The sequence below is a fragment of the Rhopalosiphum padi genome, chromosome 1 (assembly GCF_020882245.1).
Source record: "Rhopalosiphum padi isolate XX-2018 chromosome 1, ASM2088224v1, whole genome shotgun sequence".
NCBI lineage: Eukaryota > Metazoa > Arthropoda > Insecta > Hemiptera > Aphididae > Rhopalosiphum > Rhopalosiphum padi.
This window is the reverse complement of record NC_083597.1, coordinates 57,190,665-57,207,329: the sequence shown is the minus strand read 5'-3', so window position 1 is coordinate 57,207,329 and position 16,665 is coordinate 57,190,665. Positions and strand designations below refer to the sequence as shown.

Genomic DNA, 16,665 nt, shown 5'->3' with positions numbered 1-16,665 from the left:
TATCGCGAGGCAGAGTTCGCATCGCGTGGCCTTGTGCGGAATTTTCACACAGCAGGACTTCGAACACGGCAACACGTGATATATCAGTGTGATATTTGAGGCTTTGTTACTTGCGTCTTCCTACCATCAGTAGGAACATATATTATTTTTATTTTGCTGGATCCGGAAAAACGTAAATAATAAAAATAAAAAACACAAGTTGAATAATGATATTGTACACGTTTTTTTTATTTATTCATATATTATATATTCAAAAGTCAGTCGTTAATGTTATGATACAATAATAAAATGCAAAAAAAAAAAAATTAGCACGCAAACAATTTGTTAAGGCACTATATATATAATATTAAATAGTATTTATGTATAAATTCTTATTTACTGTTTTAAATGTAAGTACTAATAAATATTAAAGGCACAAATTCGATGTTCATTTTTTTTAAATGTGAAAAAATAGTTAATTTATTTTTAAGTTCAATTCACTGGTGATTTTAGTGATGGAAGACTAGACAAAAATAATTAATATTTTAAGTGTATTTTTTCCTATTAAGCTCGATTTCAAATTCAGAGATCTGTTGATTAATTTAAAAATAGAATAGAAAATAAATTATGTATACATCATATATAATATTAAAATAAAATATTAACAAAATAGAAAATAATATACAGAAAAGGAATTAAAATATATTTAACAAAAATAAATATTAGGAAGTTTCTAAGTAACATGTTTAAGTTATAATTGTTTTTTTTTCTTACAATAATACTGTAGTAAATTAAACATTGACAACGAATGAATCTTTATTTACAAGATACTGAGTTCTACTGCAATTTTGTTAATAATTCATGGCTCTCAGGTGTAAAAAAAATAAAACAAGTGTTAATTTACTATAATTTATACATCTATGGCACGTGTTCTAATTTCTAACAAAAGCTCTAAAAACGAGTGGTGACAAACACTCTATGTGTTTAAGATTTTGTTAGTATACAACATGTAGTTTTGAACACATTTAGATATTAAGATTTGCCCATATATGTAGGATTTTTGAATGTTGATGTGGCTTGTCTGTAGATTGGATTTTCAGCCTAAAAAATAGAAAAAATATTAATGTAATAAAACCAATTGTTGTGTGTATTTAACAATACTTACTGTATCCCACTTGGCAATCATACGTTCTTTTTCAAATTTAGCGAACTCTCGTCTATCATTAATTGTTGTTAGTAGTTTCCACAGTAACAAAAGAGCCATTCCAATTAATACTATAGCTCCAATCACGCCCAATATAATACCTGAAATGTTAGATGGTAATTCAATAATAATGTATGAAAACAATTTATATGTAAGAAAAAAGTAAAATTGTAGTATATATACCCATAAAGTAAACTTGTGGAGGACATTCACGTTCTTCTTGTGCTCGAATTACTATCTTTCCACTTTGATCATATGTGTAGACATATGCAAAACGACAATCGTCTTGATCATAATATGAACACATATTTTCATCTTTGTCTTCGTTAGCTAAAAGATTAAAAAATGTAAATATAAAAATAAATTTTTTAGTTAAAACAATTAATCATATTTTACCTTCAGCTACTTTTACTATGATTGGTTTAATTGTGCAAGTTTTTTCACATTGTTCAGGGGATAGAGTACCAGTCTTATAAACGAGACATTGAATGCAATCTTTAAATTCTTGACATCTACCTGGACATGTCTAAAACACACAACAATTTAATAATAGTTTAATAAATAATAGATTTTTAATAACTTACTGGGCACTTTTGACAGTATTTTCCTGAATATCTTATACCGTTTTCTTCAGAACACTTACATTGACCACATTCACAATTTCCACGACCAGAACATATTTCATCACTACCATCCATAATGCATGTTTCATTTGTAGCATGACAATCGCATGATTCACCAGTCCATCCTGGGATACATTTGCATACACCACAGTCACATGTACCATGACCACCACATAAAGCACCACCAGATCGGTCACAAGAAAAATTATCACATTCACAGTAAGTACCATAAACTTTCTAAAAACATATTTTATATTATAATTTACATCAACTTAAATAATTGATATTAAAAGTTAACTTTACCTCTTCTGGATTAGATCTAGTTTGACAATCACACTGACCACAGTTACATTCTCCACGACCTGAACAATTTATTTCCGAGTCATTATTCAACCGACATCCAGATACCATGGATGTATCATTAGCGTGGCGATTATTGTTAGCATCACATTCACACATACGACCAAAGTGCATGGAATCACATTCACAAACACCACACTTTAATGTACCAGCTCCATGACAGTCAGGTGATTTCTCAACATAATCCTGAATTACATATTTAATAAATAATCTAGACTATTTGGCACTATAAATTAATTACTTACAGGATGACCAATATTTTCACATTGGCAATCACATTGCATATCTAATGTTACAGTTAATGATTCATTAATGCCAACGGGGTAAATTTGAAACGTTTGTGTCCATTGTTTGCGATTTGGTGGACATGATGTTACTTCGATTTCAGCTTGAAAATTGACTACTGTACCAACTTTAAGTCCATCACATTTATTTGTCTGTTTCAACACACCATCTTTATCAAGACAGCTTGAATAATATGTGACTTTAATAGCACTACTTGCTGTGTCTCGCATTTCCACAGAAGATGATATTTTCTGTAATACAATCAATAATTTTACTATATTATATTAATAAGTTCAATAGCTATAGCATACAATTAATTTTAATAATAAATAATAATAAAGTAGAAAATAAAATATTTCTTACACTGTACTGATCTTTAACTAAATCAACAACGTTTGCAGAATTTTCAGATAGAGTACCAGCTGAAGCTCCTTCAATATGTTGCATTAGACGTTCATAAACACTTATTTGTTCATGTGTTACAGCAAAAATCATATTGATTGAGTTTTGTCTTACTTTTGAATTTATCTAAAACATTGTTTAATATCATAAAAAGTAAAATAAATACTCAAATTATTAATACTTTAATATAGTTTTTACCTGTGATATAGATGGATAATCTTGTAAAGACGAATGTGTGTAACTACCTCTACTATCAAGATGACAAAGACCATCATTTGGTTTGATAATTCCACCAAGCTATAGATAAAATGTATTACTTAATGATTTAAAATGTAACTTATCTTAACACTTTGACTGCGGCATAGGTTGACCTGAGCGATTCCTCTGTGCGGAACATTTTTTGTAATAATAGTAGTAAGTATAATAAAAATATAAAAAATACCCAGATTCTCAAACCACTGGGAATTAAACAATTTCAACCGTTAATCTGTGTGGAGGCGCAAGCATAAATAGCTTGTTGTATGCTGGTATTATTGGGAGAGGTCAGAAAGTAATACAGGTTATCGACGCCCGCCGCATAGAACAAATACGATTTGTCGACTTCAGCAGTCAAAGTGTTAAGTAATAAAGAATCAATCATACCTTTCCATCACCAGCATAATGAAATCCTGCATCAGTTGAGAATAACAACAAACGTCTGGCGCGCTCTCTCCAACCAATTTGTTCTCGACAGACAATAGCTTGCATGATAGCATCAAAACCACCTTCTGGTGCATCTAAATTACCTGAAACTGGAGCTCTTTTGACCTCATCCTAAATTGAGTATTAGATCAATCAATAAATATCAAACAAATATTTTACATGCATTTATTTACAAAGCTATTACTTAAAACTCATAAAATTAATCATGCAACAGAAACATATAAATAAGCTGTAAGTCAATCATATTAAAAAATTGCCATGTTAGTTAAAGGTTAATAACATTTTAAGAATAACAATTAAAAATAATTTATTTAATTTTGTAATAATAAATTTCCGAAAATTAGACTTAGTCAAAAGTAAAAAATTATATTATGTTAGTATTCAATAAATAAGGTTTAGTCAACAGTTATTTTTAATGATGCTGAATGAATAGTTTTCATTGGACTTACGGCAAAATTTTTAGTGTCTTGACTGAGAGACATGACATTTTGAAATCCATATGGAGGAGCTTCACAACGAGGACATGGCTTCAGCAAGCTGGATATTATACAGGCACACAAAAATTTATTACAAAATAGGCTTTGTAATGATTACACAGTTATAGAATACTAGCGAATTACTGTGCACAATAATCATATGTTTTATCAATTATTATAATTCATTTGAAAATCAATATACTCCATATATTTATTTTAAGAATAAAAGTAGAATCATATTTTTGCCAATTTGCCTAGTGCGTGAATAAAAATATGTAAAACAAATATAAATATAAAAGCTAAGGAATATTATTTTTAAACTAAATAAACTATGAATGACTGATAAAATCTTACATATTGGACTTAAACGCCATGCAGATACATATTATACAAATTATACAACTATGGGAATATTTTATTTTAACTAAATTACAGTTAAAAGTATTGTTTTTAAATCAATACATATACATTTTTATTTGAACAATTTTAGTTACTAAAAATATATATATTTACAAATAAAATAGGACATTTCTTTAAAAAGTTTTAATTACTTAGTATAATTATTAACTATTTATGTTAAATAATGTAAAATAAAAATACTGTTGTCAAATCATTGAGAAATATATTGTAATAAGAGGAAATCAATAATAATTATGATTTCAACTATAATTTCAGATACAATAGATACTTAAATAATTATGATCTTGATTACTTTAATAATAATGAATATTGTTTAAAATTTTAATAAATACATATGTATGGAAGTAACTTTCCATTGAAGGGATATATTAATAGAGGGGATGAAAAAGACATTAGCTTCTCTAACATGATGTTTTAGGAAAATTGTTTTTGAAAATAATAGCATTTAGAATTTAGATAATAAGGAATTGTATAATAGAAAATATATTTAAATAGTATTATATATTAGTTATGTTATTATAAAACATAACATGCTAACGTTTTCAACTTTTAACAAATTTTTATCTTTTGTAAATGTATCAACCCCCCTTCCAAAAATAAAATGTGCAAATCCCGGTCCAAATAGACGCTTATGTATACTTGCGATCGATACAACATAGACATTCAAACGTATATATATATTATATACAACATTGGTTTATTTCTAGATAGATTATAAACGTTTTGTCTTGAATTCATATTATATCAACAACTTACTGAGAATGAATCAGTGTTCGAATTCAACGACAACTGATTACGAAAACCATATGAATGATCACAGAATTCGCATGGAAAATCAGCTCTAACCCAAGAAAAATCAAGCAAAAATACATTTTATACTCAATACTCATGGGAACAAACACATTTATGAAAACTAAAAACAACTACATATTTAACTTACTTTTTCGGCATCGTATTGACATAAGGCATGACAACTTTATCAACAAAGCTACCAAATCCAAGTCGAAAATTTGAGGTAATATTCTGCATGCTTTGAGCCAATAAATCTCCAAGCAATGATAATTTTTCTTTATCGTCTTCCATTGAGTTAGATAAGTCCATCAAATAATACAAGTCTACAGGGTAATCTTCGGCTTGTGCATAATTCACAGCTATTCTATATGCTTCGTCTAAAAATATAAATATTGTTATGTAGATATACACAGATTAAACAAATTCAATAATTCGGAAAATAACTTACTTATTCTAAGCTTAAGAGATACTTGTTGAGGAGATATTTGAACAGCATCGTGAGAAGAACTTGATGCCGATCCTTTAAAAGACGAAGTAGAAGAGCCGCTGGAAGTACTAACGCTAGACGTATAAGATTGTGTATTTTTCCTGGCTTTTTGAAGTACACGGGCATCTAACATTTTGTACTCATTTTTTGGATTATTAATATAGCGTTCACTACATTGTACCACGTTAGAGTTAATATTTGATTGAAAACATCGTTTTCCATCAAATTTCTAAAACAAAAAATACAATTGCAATAAATTATAAAGCAATGAAAAAACTACTAATAAAAGTAAACATCAGCGTTTCATAAACGCTGTTAATATAAATTGTTATGATTGGAACATGACAAAATAAAGAATAAATATTAATGACTAATGATTTTTTTATTTTTGCTGAACGTACCGGTTGTGCACACCAAGCGCACGATGGAGTTTGTATACATTCATGACAAGTCTGTTTAAGAACGCAAGGATTCTGCCTGATTAATTGCTGTTGTATTTCGTCTGCATAACAAAAGCCTAGTGACAACAAGGCAATTGTCAACATCATCATCATTAGTCTTTTATTCATTTTGGTCTTAATTTTAATCTGAAAAAAATATAAACAATTTTTAATATAAAATTAATTTTATTCTTAAACATGTTAAAATACATCGATATTCAATAATATTTTATTATTAAATCAACAATTTATGAAAATATTTTTATTTATAATTTTTAACCAAATAATTTTTATAAAATATGTTTTAAAACTACGTTGAAATATTCGACCAATAAGCCTTATAAAAAAATAATACTCCACCTCTGTAAAGAGGTGTGTTTTCTTTTCTACGCCTACTATAAATAATAATGTTTTTATGTTCCGATGTTTAATAGTAGATAAAAAAAAGAAACTAGTTGTGGACCACGATAACTTAAGATTGTAAAAATTGTTTAGCAAAAGTAAAAACAGTTAAAATTATAAAGATTAAAAGGTGAAAATCAAATAAAAAACGAGCTACCTACTCGTTAAACACTCGATTAAACATTTCAAACCAAACGTCCAAACACCATAGTAAAGTTGTAATATATTAGGCTTAGCTTAACTGTTAAGTACATGATTTCATAAAAAATTATAATAAGGATACACGGTAAGTGAAAATTTTAGAATACTGAAAAAGTAGTCAAACATTTTTTGTAGAAAACGTAAATTTGAAATGCACAATAAAAAAGAATCCAAAAACACCAGGCATTGGTATTGTTGATGAAAATAAATGTACCATTATTTATACGTGCGTCAATAACGTACCGGATGATAACAGTTATAATGCGACCACATATAGAATGATCGAGAACCAAATATGGAAACGTCGTGTTGAGCACGTATCTTGTTCTAAAAACACAGAAATCGCAATGTTTTAAAATATGTGCGGTCATAATTTGTTCAGAAATTTTAGAATTTAGATATTTGTTATTCACATAGCTACATAGGTGTAGTAACTATAAATTATAATTTATAACTTATATACGAATTACGAAGTCTTATGAAACAAGAAATGTTTTGTGGGAAAGAGATGTTGATGGATTAACCCCTCTTTCCCGGTCATCACCAATTCGTTGACGTCGTACGTTAAATTTGACAATATTTTACAGTCGATTATTTTCGCATTCATCAGACAGACACTGCATCGTTTCCGGAAGAATACGAAAACGTTGAACGAAATGAACCTTAGATCGCATCCGGTACACGTTCATTCTGACGTCGTATAAATACTCTATTAGTATTTACTTTCGGAACTATTTTGATCGCGACAAACTGTTTTAAATAATATATTATTAATCATTATATAATAATAATAACATAATATTATCGTATTCCTTATTTCGTTTTATTTTTCCCGCGCTGCATGGCCTGCACGTTTTGAGTTTTCGGTCGTAAATTATAGGAATGCGAACCGGTGTGGCTCGTCAGTCGTCTCTTAGCCTACATGGCTCATTAACATTGCACGGCGTCGACGACCGCCGCACAGAACCGCACTGCCAAGGTCCGGTCCTCCCCCCCCCCCAAAAAAAAAGAAGAAATATCAAAAATCTCAACCCATCCGGCGTGTATTGCAAGATGTTATGATGCGATCGCTGTTAATAATGTGGCCATATGCGACGTTCAGCATGCCAAATATGACCCACGGAACCGACAAATGTCGCATTCGTCTTGGAAAAGGGCAATGCCGCGCGACAAAAGCAGAGTCCGCGATCAGCACGCTTTCCCGGTCCCGTCAGTGCCCGACAAATGATCAAAAAACACGAACATGTGTTCGGCATGACACAGTGGTTGGGTCGGGTGGCGGTGCGAAGGAGACGGCAATGACGGCGTGGTCCGGACAAGGTGGCAGTGTGTACGCCTATACAACAAACTGACTTTTTTATGTCGTGGGCGCGCGGTGGAAACGAGCCCGTTCCCACACGGCCGCGTGCTGCTGCAACTGCCGTCGGACTAGTTATTATTTTACAATGACACGAGTTTTTTTTTTTTTACGAAATTCAGCGCCATCGGGACAAAACCACGTCATGATAATGTGATATTAACAAAAATGCAAAACACTTATACCTACAGGGTACAAGTTATAAGCATTATTAATTCAATACAACGCGTTTAACGGTTTAAGGATCAATTACTCTTATAAAAATCAAAATAGTTGGCCTAACTGTAAGTCAGCAGTTAATCGCTTTTGAAATGTCCATAATTTCGGTGGTCAGTTCTATTGGAAAAATTAGTTACATTAGTATAATTAAAAGATTCTATTATTTGTAATTAGCGGTAATAAAATCACAGAAATTGAATAATTAATAATTATATCCAATAGTGTTGGTTTGATAAGAACTTGGAGATGAACGAGTGTCAAACTTGGTTTATTTTGCGATCTTGTAAAGATCTTTGAAAGCTTTTACTTGTATTGAAGCCTGAAGGTTACAGGTACGTACAACACTACTACCTACTTATTATTGGCAATGGACACATTAACTCCATTAATAATTTACTTAAAACTCTTTTATTTTAGGTAATCTTCGAAGCCCTTATTCCAATTTAATACCGCTACACTGTCAATTCATCCTTAAACTGTGGAAGTTAGACTTGGAAAAAAGCTCTTCGAAATACCACGGCTTGTCGGCTTATATTTAAAAAAAAGATCTACTAACATTCATGACTTCAGTCCTTATTTTCTTATTTAATAGTCAAGCTATAATTACGCTTTACTCCAAGCAACGTACTGATCATAAATCCGTTCTACATTACATTCTCCGAAGAGGTTATGTTACATTTAATATACATATTTTAAAAATAATTATAAATTATGATAGTATTTCTTTGATAAAAAGAAATATAAGTTATTTACACATTTCACAATCCGTATAAATTGTGCCAAATAATTGTAGCGTTTCAATTATATTCATCCCAAAACAGTGGAGGGAATGAGAGAAAACTTTTGATTTTTTTGTTTGCCCAAAGTTTGTCTCCTTCTCTAAGGCCGTGAGCCGGAAATCGCGCTGTGTTGACGATTATTCATCTCGTAAAACGCGCGCGCATTCATCAATGAAATCATCGGATAAAAATATACACGATATTCACTTCCCCACTACTGCCGGACGATTACGTCATACGTGACGATTGTACGAGAGTGAACAACGAAAGGGGTAAAAGAATGGTTATTTCCTCTTCTCTATTCGTCTTTTTAAAGGTCGCGGCGACGAAGAGGTGTAAACTATTTTTCTACCTCCAACCATAGTCGCGTACTCAGACGGCAAGGATTAAGAAAAAATACCAGTCGAACGGCCGCAGCCTTATAAGGATTTGATGGACAGTTATCCGGTGCTTACGCATATGTGTGAGTGTGTGCGCGCGAGCCTGTAATGTGTGTTACGGTTATGCGATATCGTATTTTTGTAACAGGCAAACGCAAAACTATAGTAACTACAAAACACAATAATTTAGACCGAAGAACCCACGATACGGCCGTGATTATTGGTAACCGAATTAGGGAGACGTTTACAACTTATTAATGTCAAATCGATATCGATTTAAATATTATTTGCATGTGTGCCGTGTGGTAATATGACACTGTCATACACGAATACACCAACCTTAGTTCGGCGAAGATGGTTTTAATTTTAGTTTTACCTTTTAATGTTAGCGCAGGCGTGAGTTATGTAATAGCAGTGGCTAGAAGCAAGCACTATTACTGACGTCTGACAATGCGGGTTATTAGGCTAATGGGTTTACTGGAGTTCTTTTTTCGTTCACATTTTGATAACCCTTCATCAGATCAAACGCCAATGGCACCATTAATTTTTCCATATTAAATCATTAATCAATATTTGTTATCTATTATCGACACTATCGTTATCATCATCGCAGTGTACATTTAAAAGTAAGCGTATTTATTGGGATAGGTATGTATCGTCATATCGATTACAAATTTACAAATAGTTTTCAATTTAAAATGTAAGTAGACCTACATTTGAAGACGTATTATGGCATAAATCGTTAACATTTAAAATATATAATATCCTACGAAGCATAAAATAATGAATAATATTTTCATTTGTCATTCGATATAGAAGTATAGAACTAACTATTTAGAATCTAAAATTATTATAAGGAAATTTTAAATTATTTATGCTACCTAATTTACAAAATATAGAACACCAAAGCGCAATTACCGGAAGGGTTGGGAGTGTCGAATGTCGATCATTGGGGGCATTAGGGCGCTCATTATTAACTAACACAATCGAGTTTAGCCAAACCCACGATAACCTATTTCCATATTTGATTATAAATTCCACAATAAATATCAAAATCACGATATTTTGATATATGAAAATAATTTCACATAATACTGGTCCAAATACATTTATAATAAAGTAAAATTATCGAAGGTACAACGTAGAAAAATACGAGTAAGATATCGTATATTATCTAGATATTATATCTGCCAATAGAGCAATGGGGATTTTTTCAAGGGGGTGTCCGCCAGTTAGGTTAGTTCCCTAATACATTTCAAAATTTTTTAGTATACTATGGACAAAAGTTACGGTTCAAGGGGGTGTCCAGACACCCTAAACACTACCTTGGTTACACCACAGCTATATGCGATTGGACATTATGTGTTATCAAACTATTATTCTATACATAATGTACAGAGTACAGACAGTTAAAGTTTTTCAATTTTCGGGAATCACATTAACTTTGATAAACTCCTGAAGTCCTGACCATATCTGAAAATTCAACGATAGTGAACCTACACCATTATTCAAAATTTGAATAAAAATTGTTTACATTTAAGATAATATTATTCTAAAAATAATTTGAACCTAGAAAAAAATCTTCATTGGGCCACTACAGTGAGACGTGAGTATACTTATACTACTAACCTCATTAATTTCAGAAACACACCACTACGGGAGAATATCCTGTCATAAAAATTTGAATCCAAATGATCCTTAAAAATTAATATTTCTTTCTGGTAAACTTATTTTAGTTGTAAGTAGAAAAATTAATGAGGAATCTTACATAAAAATTTCAAATTTTAGATACAAAAATAAACCACTTACATATAAAATAATTTATAAATTTTTGATATTATGAAGATTTTTGACAAAATTCTAATTTTAACATTCTGATTTATCTATTTTTATTTATTTATTAGCATTTATAAAAATAAATACAATAAATTAAAATATCTAGTTTGAATATTAGTAGTCAAAATATTTTGAACATTTTTAAATTCGTTTTTGAGTTACACCAATAAAACAAAATATATTTTATCTAAAACGGTATTTGCGTATTAATTTTGGTTTTTTTTCATAATTTTTTTGTGATTTTTCCTAATTATTTTGAAAAATACTAAGAATTTATTATCTTTGATATCCCAAACCAACTAAATCTAATTTATTACAAGATACGATCACTAAAGTTGAAATTCGAATCATTTTTACTTCCCCCATCTAAAAAGTGAACCATTGATAAAAAAAAACTGTAATTTATTATCGCTTTGATCAGAATCTAAAATTTTTTTTATATGTAAATAATAGGTACTAATTATTTAAAGTTAATAGTAGGTAATATATAAATTGTGTACATGTATATAACACATTATTAATAAAAATTAAAGCTAAACACTTAAATAACATATTTTTTTAATTTCGTTTTTTTTTTTAAATATCTATTTGATATCGTGAAGGTGATAAAATAAACTTAAAAGATTTTGGTTAGAAGATACTAAGGTACAGGTTATGTATTCCTGTTCTTGAACTATACAAAAATAGTTCTAATAAAAACATCAAATTATTTAAATTATTCAACACAATTTATACTTATTTTGTTAACTTGATACTTAATTGGTATGTTTTACATTCTATTTAATATTGAATATTTAATATTATTTTATTCTGTTTTTATAAATGCTAATAAAACGAATAATTATTAAAATTTAAAATATATATTTTATGATCTTGATGGTACACCAGGAAAATTAAGCATAATATATTTATTTACAAAATTTAGATATCCATAAAATAATTATAAATTAAAATTTAGGTATCATAAAATAATCATAGATACTAAAAATTGTATAGAAAAATACTTTAACATATTTACTTTCCACACAGCTTATTTTAATAATAGAATTGACCTACTTTATAGTAATGCATTAGATTCCTAAAACCTAATGCCTATAAAATGAAGGCTAAATATTTAAATAGAAGTTTTAATCTGATTTTAGATTTCGGAAATGTTTGTCCAATAAATTTATTTATTAATTTAGTAATAATATTACAATAATATATGATCATAATATTTTTTTTTTAATAATACATACTTTTGATGATAGAAATTAAGGTTGGCGGTATTTTTGATAATTACTAATTACTGAAAATACCAGATCTTGGTGAATTTATAAGTGTTTCTAGCAAAGGAAAATTTAACTTAATTATTATTTGAATAAGTCACGAAATATTTTGTAATACAACAAAGGAGAGGAGGAGTTTCTTCAAAAATAATAAATGTTCTACTTCTACGAATAGGTATATAAAAAATAGTTTCAGCAACATAGAACCTCAATTTGATAAAATATTAACAGAAAAACATTAATTTCATACTCCTGATTAATAAAAATTATTATTATTATTATTTTTATTACTAAGTACATAATAAGAATTATTTTTTAAATATTTATAAGCATACATATTTCTATAAAATTAAAAATTATATGCATTCATTTTTGCCTACTTAGGTTAGACTTGATATATTTTGTGGCCCTCAAATGAAAAAGTTTGGAGACCCCTGTTTTACAACATCTACTCAATTTCAAATATTTTGAACCTTGAAAAGTTGAGACAATATTTATGTTAATACAATATGAATATTGAATGTTATATCATAATAATATATCAAAAATAAAGTACAATATAAATTATTGGGAAAGTTAATAAATACATAAGAAGTATATCATATTTCTTAAATTTAAAAATAAGCATTAAAAATATAATACACCTTTGATTTATGTTATAAAATCAATTTAAAATGATAATATTAACTTAAGTTAATACTAAATAATAGGCTATATTTAAATTTTATTTATTTCATTGTTTGTTGTACTTATATACGGACTTTACAATACGAACACCATAATATTATGTATAATATTAATTTATTGTAATTTTTATCATACTGACAGTATTTACTATTTAGTACCTATCTTCTTATTTTTCATATGTTCAGATTTCTAAAAACCTTCATTGATCAGCAAATCTAAAAATTAACTAATACTTCATAATGAAAACAATAATCAATGGTAGACTAAACACATTTATTTTAAAAATTAATACCATAATTATTATCAAATTTTTAATTATTTTTATATAATATCTCAATTTATTTGATACCTATTCATTATCAGCAATGAGACTTACTAAAATTTAGCAGAATGTTGATTTTATTATCCAAATGAGCAAAAAAATAAAATATATCCACCATTTTAGATGAATCTATAATATATATAAAAATTATACCATACAATTAATTATTATTATCAAACACTGATTACCGGCTATCATAACGGTGCCAATAATTCAGAATTTTTTCAGTAAACCAGTTGGTGACTAACCTTTGTATAAGTTTGCCAATCGTTATTAGGTACAAGTGAATTATATAGTATCACTATGTTGTTGTCTAAATATAAATGTATGTATAACTTTTAATGTTTTAATTATCTATATATTTGAGTATCCAGATTATCCTTAATAATAATCAATCCGGATAATCGGTGTTTTACTACAATAATAATAGTGTTTATTTTTTTTTTAAATATCTAAAATATACTTTAAATTAATGTAAATGTATGGCTATTTAATTATAACTACCTAAGTTGCTTATTGATTTCAAAAAAACGATGACAAGCCATTTTTTTAAACTCTAAGACTGGAAATTTGCTTAATATTTACATAAATTGTTTAAACTTGTTATTCTTATAATCTGAGTAATTTATGATTAAATCTAGCAAGTATGTATGTTATTCAAGGGCATGTTAGGTAACATTATGAATACTTACCTTATTTGTTGAAAGGTTTTTTCAATGGTAATATTATTTTAACCTATACAGTGTTAGATATTACGTTTTAATTAAATAATATTATTATATTATACCTACTGGAAGATTAATATGAACATTAAAATTTAATTTTTATTTAAGTATTCTTTAATGAAACTAGGCTATTAAGTATACAATGAATACAATTATTCAATAATTACTAATAATTTAAAAAAAAATTTGTAAGTACCTATATATTACTTTTATAATGTATTTCTTCAAATTAATTATACTGTATACACTATATGCCATAAATAATCAATAATAGGTATCTTAACTGGTAATTTTTAAATCATTATCTTAATAGACATTTTGTCCTGTACAGAAGATTTAAAAACTGTATATAATAGTAGTAGTTACAAGTAAATACATTAATGATGGAAACAATAAACAAATTTATTCTTTTAGTAGTTTGTTAAATATTTATAATTAATGTGACATTATCAATATATTTCATTATTATTAAATGAGATATTTATTTAGGTATGAATTTTAATAATTACTAATTAGAAGTTTGTAAAGATTTATCCAGAAATACCTGCTGTCTAAAATGCATTTCTTTTTCTTTAAATTACAAAAAATTATATTATTTACTATTATAATTGCTATATTCAACCCACCATTGTTTAGTTTCCCATTAAAATTGAATACCTAACTTTAACTTTAACATAAACAAACATAAATTTATCCCGTTTATTCATATATATATACCAATACCTTTATGACATAAACTTTACTAGAACATTTAAAACTAAATTATACAGATTAATTTATTATTATGAAGTTGGCTGTATAATATTGGGCTCAACTATGCAATTGTACATTTGTATGAATATGATATGATATGCAATTGTTATTTATTCAAGAATTTACGTTTATATATAAAAAAAAAAAAACACCTCTACCTACATATCTTATTTTTTCAAGAGCCTAATAATAAAATTAGCTATAAAATTAATTAGCTATAACCTACCTACTTATTAATGAACCTCAACAAAATAGCAAGTGTTTTGTAAATCTACTATAATTTTAAAATACCTTATACATATTGCTTGGTGTCTCCCTATGAGTATTATTTAGTTGATTTATCTACTCTAATATTTAATGAGCATACCAGCCCCTATTTTAGATTGCAGTGTTTTTTTTTTAACTAGGACTAACATATACAGACCTATATAATCAAGTGCAAGTTTGAATACTATTCATGTTCTTTCTACATACATTTTTGGTACATTTTCTAAATTTCAATAAAAATACCTATCAAATATAAAATACTTATATGTTTCACAAATATAATATATTAATGTTAGATTCCTACTAAAAATATTTATGAAGAAAACAAATGCAGGTGATATACTTATCAGATATTCTGTTATAATAAATAATTATGTACTATCTACAGAATTCTATTAAAGTCAGCAAACTAAAACACTAGGTTTTAGTATTGGAAATTATATTATCTAAAGATCCATTTCACCTAGAGTATATGTGCATATTTTTATGTATAGGTGTTGGTGTGCTACCTTATTATATTAGTTGTCAAATATCGTAGTAAATATTGTATTAAAAACAGAAATAGAAACAATAACAATTGTATAACAGAAACAGTAAATAATATATCAGTTGAAATTCATCTTCCGGTTAAAAAAAAAATGGGTATATTCTTGAATGACTCACATAGTGGATAATAATGACAATCGTATCCAATCTACACAAGTACCTATGATTTAAGGCAGATTTGTACTTACGCACAATAGTGTATATAGTGTAGGTATACGAGCACCACACTGTAGCGATTAATCAATGGTAACTGGGCTAATATTAAATGTCAAACGGCGGCGGAGCAATGGTGTCAGCTTCGTCGAACACGCATTTACACCGCTTCCGATGGTATTTTAAAGTGCTGACGGTAGTTTTGCGTGAGCATTTTTAACGGATTATGATAAGTAAGAAATAGAATTCCACAATTAAAGAAAAAAAAAAAAATTAAGCGTCTTAGAAACACTTCACGTCATTTTATGCACTGCACCGAACGGGTCACTTGACTCACTTCTCACTTGCTATAAACGTACAGACTACAGAATACGCATTGACACGGCAGCGGCGCACAAGCACACAGGCGGACGGACGGACGGCGACGGGTAAAAAATGCATCTCTAAAAATGGGCAGCCCAACCCACGTACTCAACACCGTCCACTGTCACCACAACGACCGCGGTTACGGGGGATAAGGTCGGGCTGGCTCGGACTGCTTTAAGAATCCTTATCAGGATATGGTTTTGGTATGCCCAACGAAAGAGATTTAATTCGAAT

The 16,665-nt window shown here is 28.5% G+C and overlaps 1 protein-coding gene across 1 annotated transcript; it reads right to left on the bottom strand.

Annotated features, from left to right (window-relative positions):
• Positions 1-204: 204 nt before the first annotated feature.
• On the bottom strand, positions 205-16,536 carry LOC132917459 (integrin beta-PS). Its single transcript, XM_060978208.1, has 16 exons — positions 16,101-16,536; positions 7,017-7,100; positions 6,132-6,317; positions 5,692-5,959; positions 5,392-5,620; positions 4,005-4,092; positions 3,496-3,666; positions 3,052-3,150; positions 2,815-2,979; positions 2,412-2,702; positions 2,110-2,352; positions 1,768-2,043; positions 1,580-1,709; positions 1,367-1,513; positions 1,145-1,284; positions 205-1,080 (listed from the first exon to the last, which is right to left on the bottom strand). Exons 2-16 carry the CDS (start codon positions 7,044-7,046, stop codon positions 1,012-1,014), a joined length of 2,532 nt encoding a protein of 843 aa, XP_060834191.1. The 5' UTR covers positions 7,047-7,100; positions 16,101-16,536; the 3' UTR covers positions 205-1,011.
• Between the last annotated feature and the right edge of the window lie 129 nt (positions 16,537-16,665).

Excerpts from the sequence above, each read along its gene's own strand:
- LOC132917459 (XM_060978208.1), bottom strand. The coding sequence starts at position 7,046 with ATGTGGTCGCATTATAACTGTTATCATCCG. Across the intron at positions 5,960-6,131 it reads GCGCTTGGTGTGCACAACCG|AAATTTGATGGAAAACGATG; the intron begins GTACGTTCAGCA and ends TTTTTGTTTTAG. Across the intron at positions 2,980-3,051 it reads ATTATCCATCTATATCACAG|ATAAATTCAAAAGTAAGACA; the intron begins GTAAAAACTATA and ends ACAATGTTTTAG.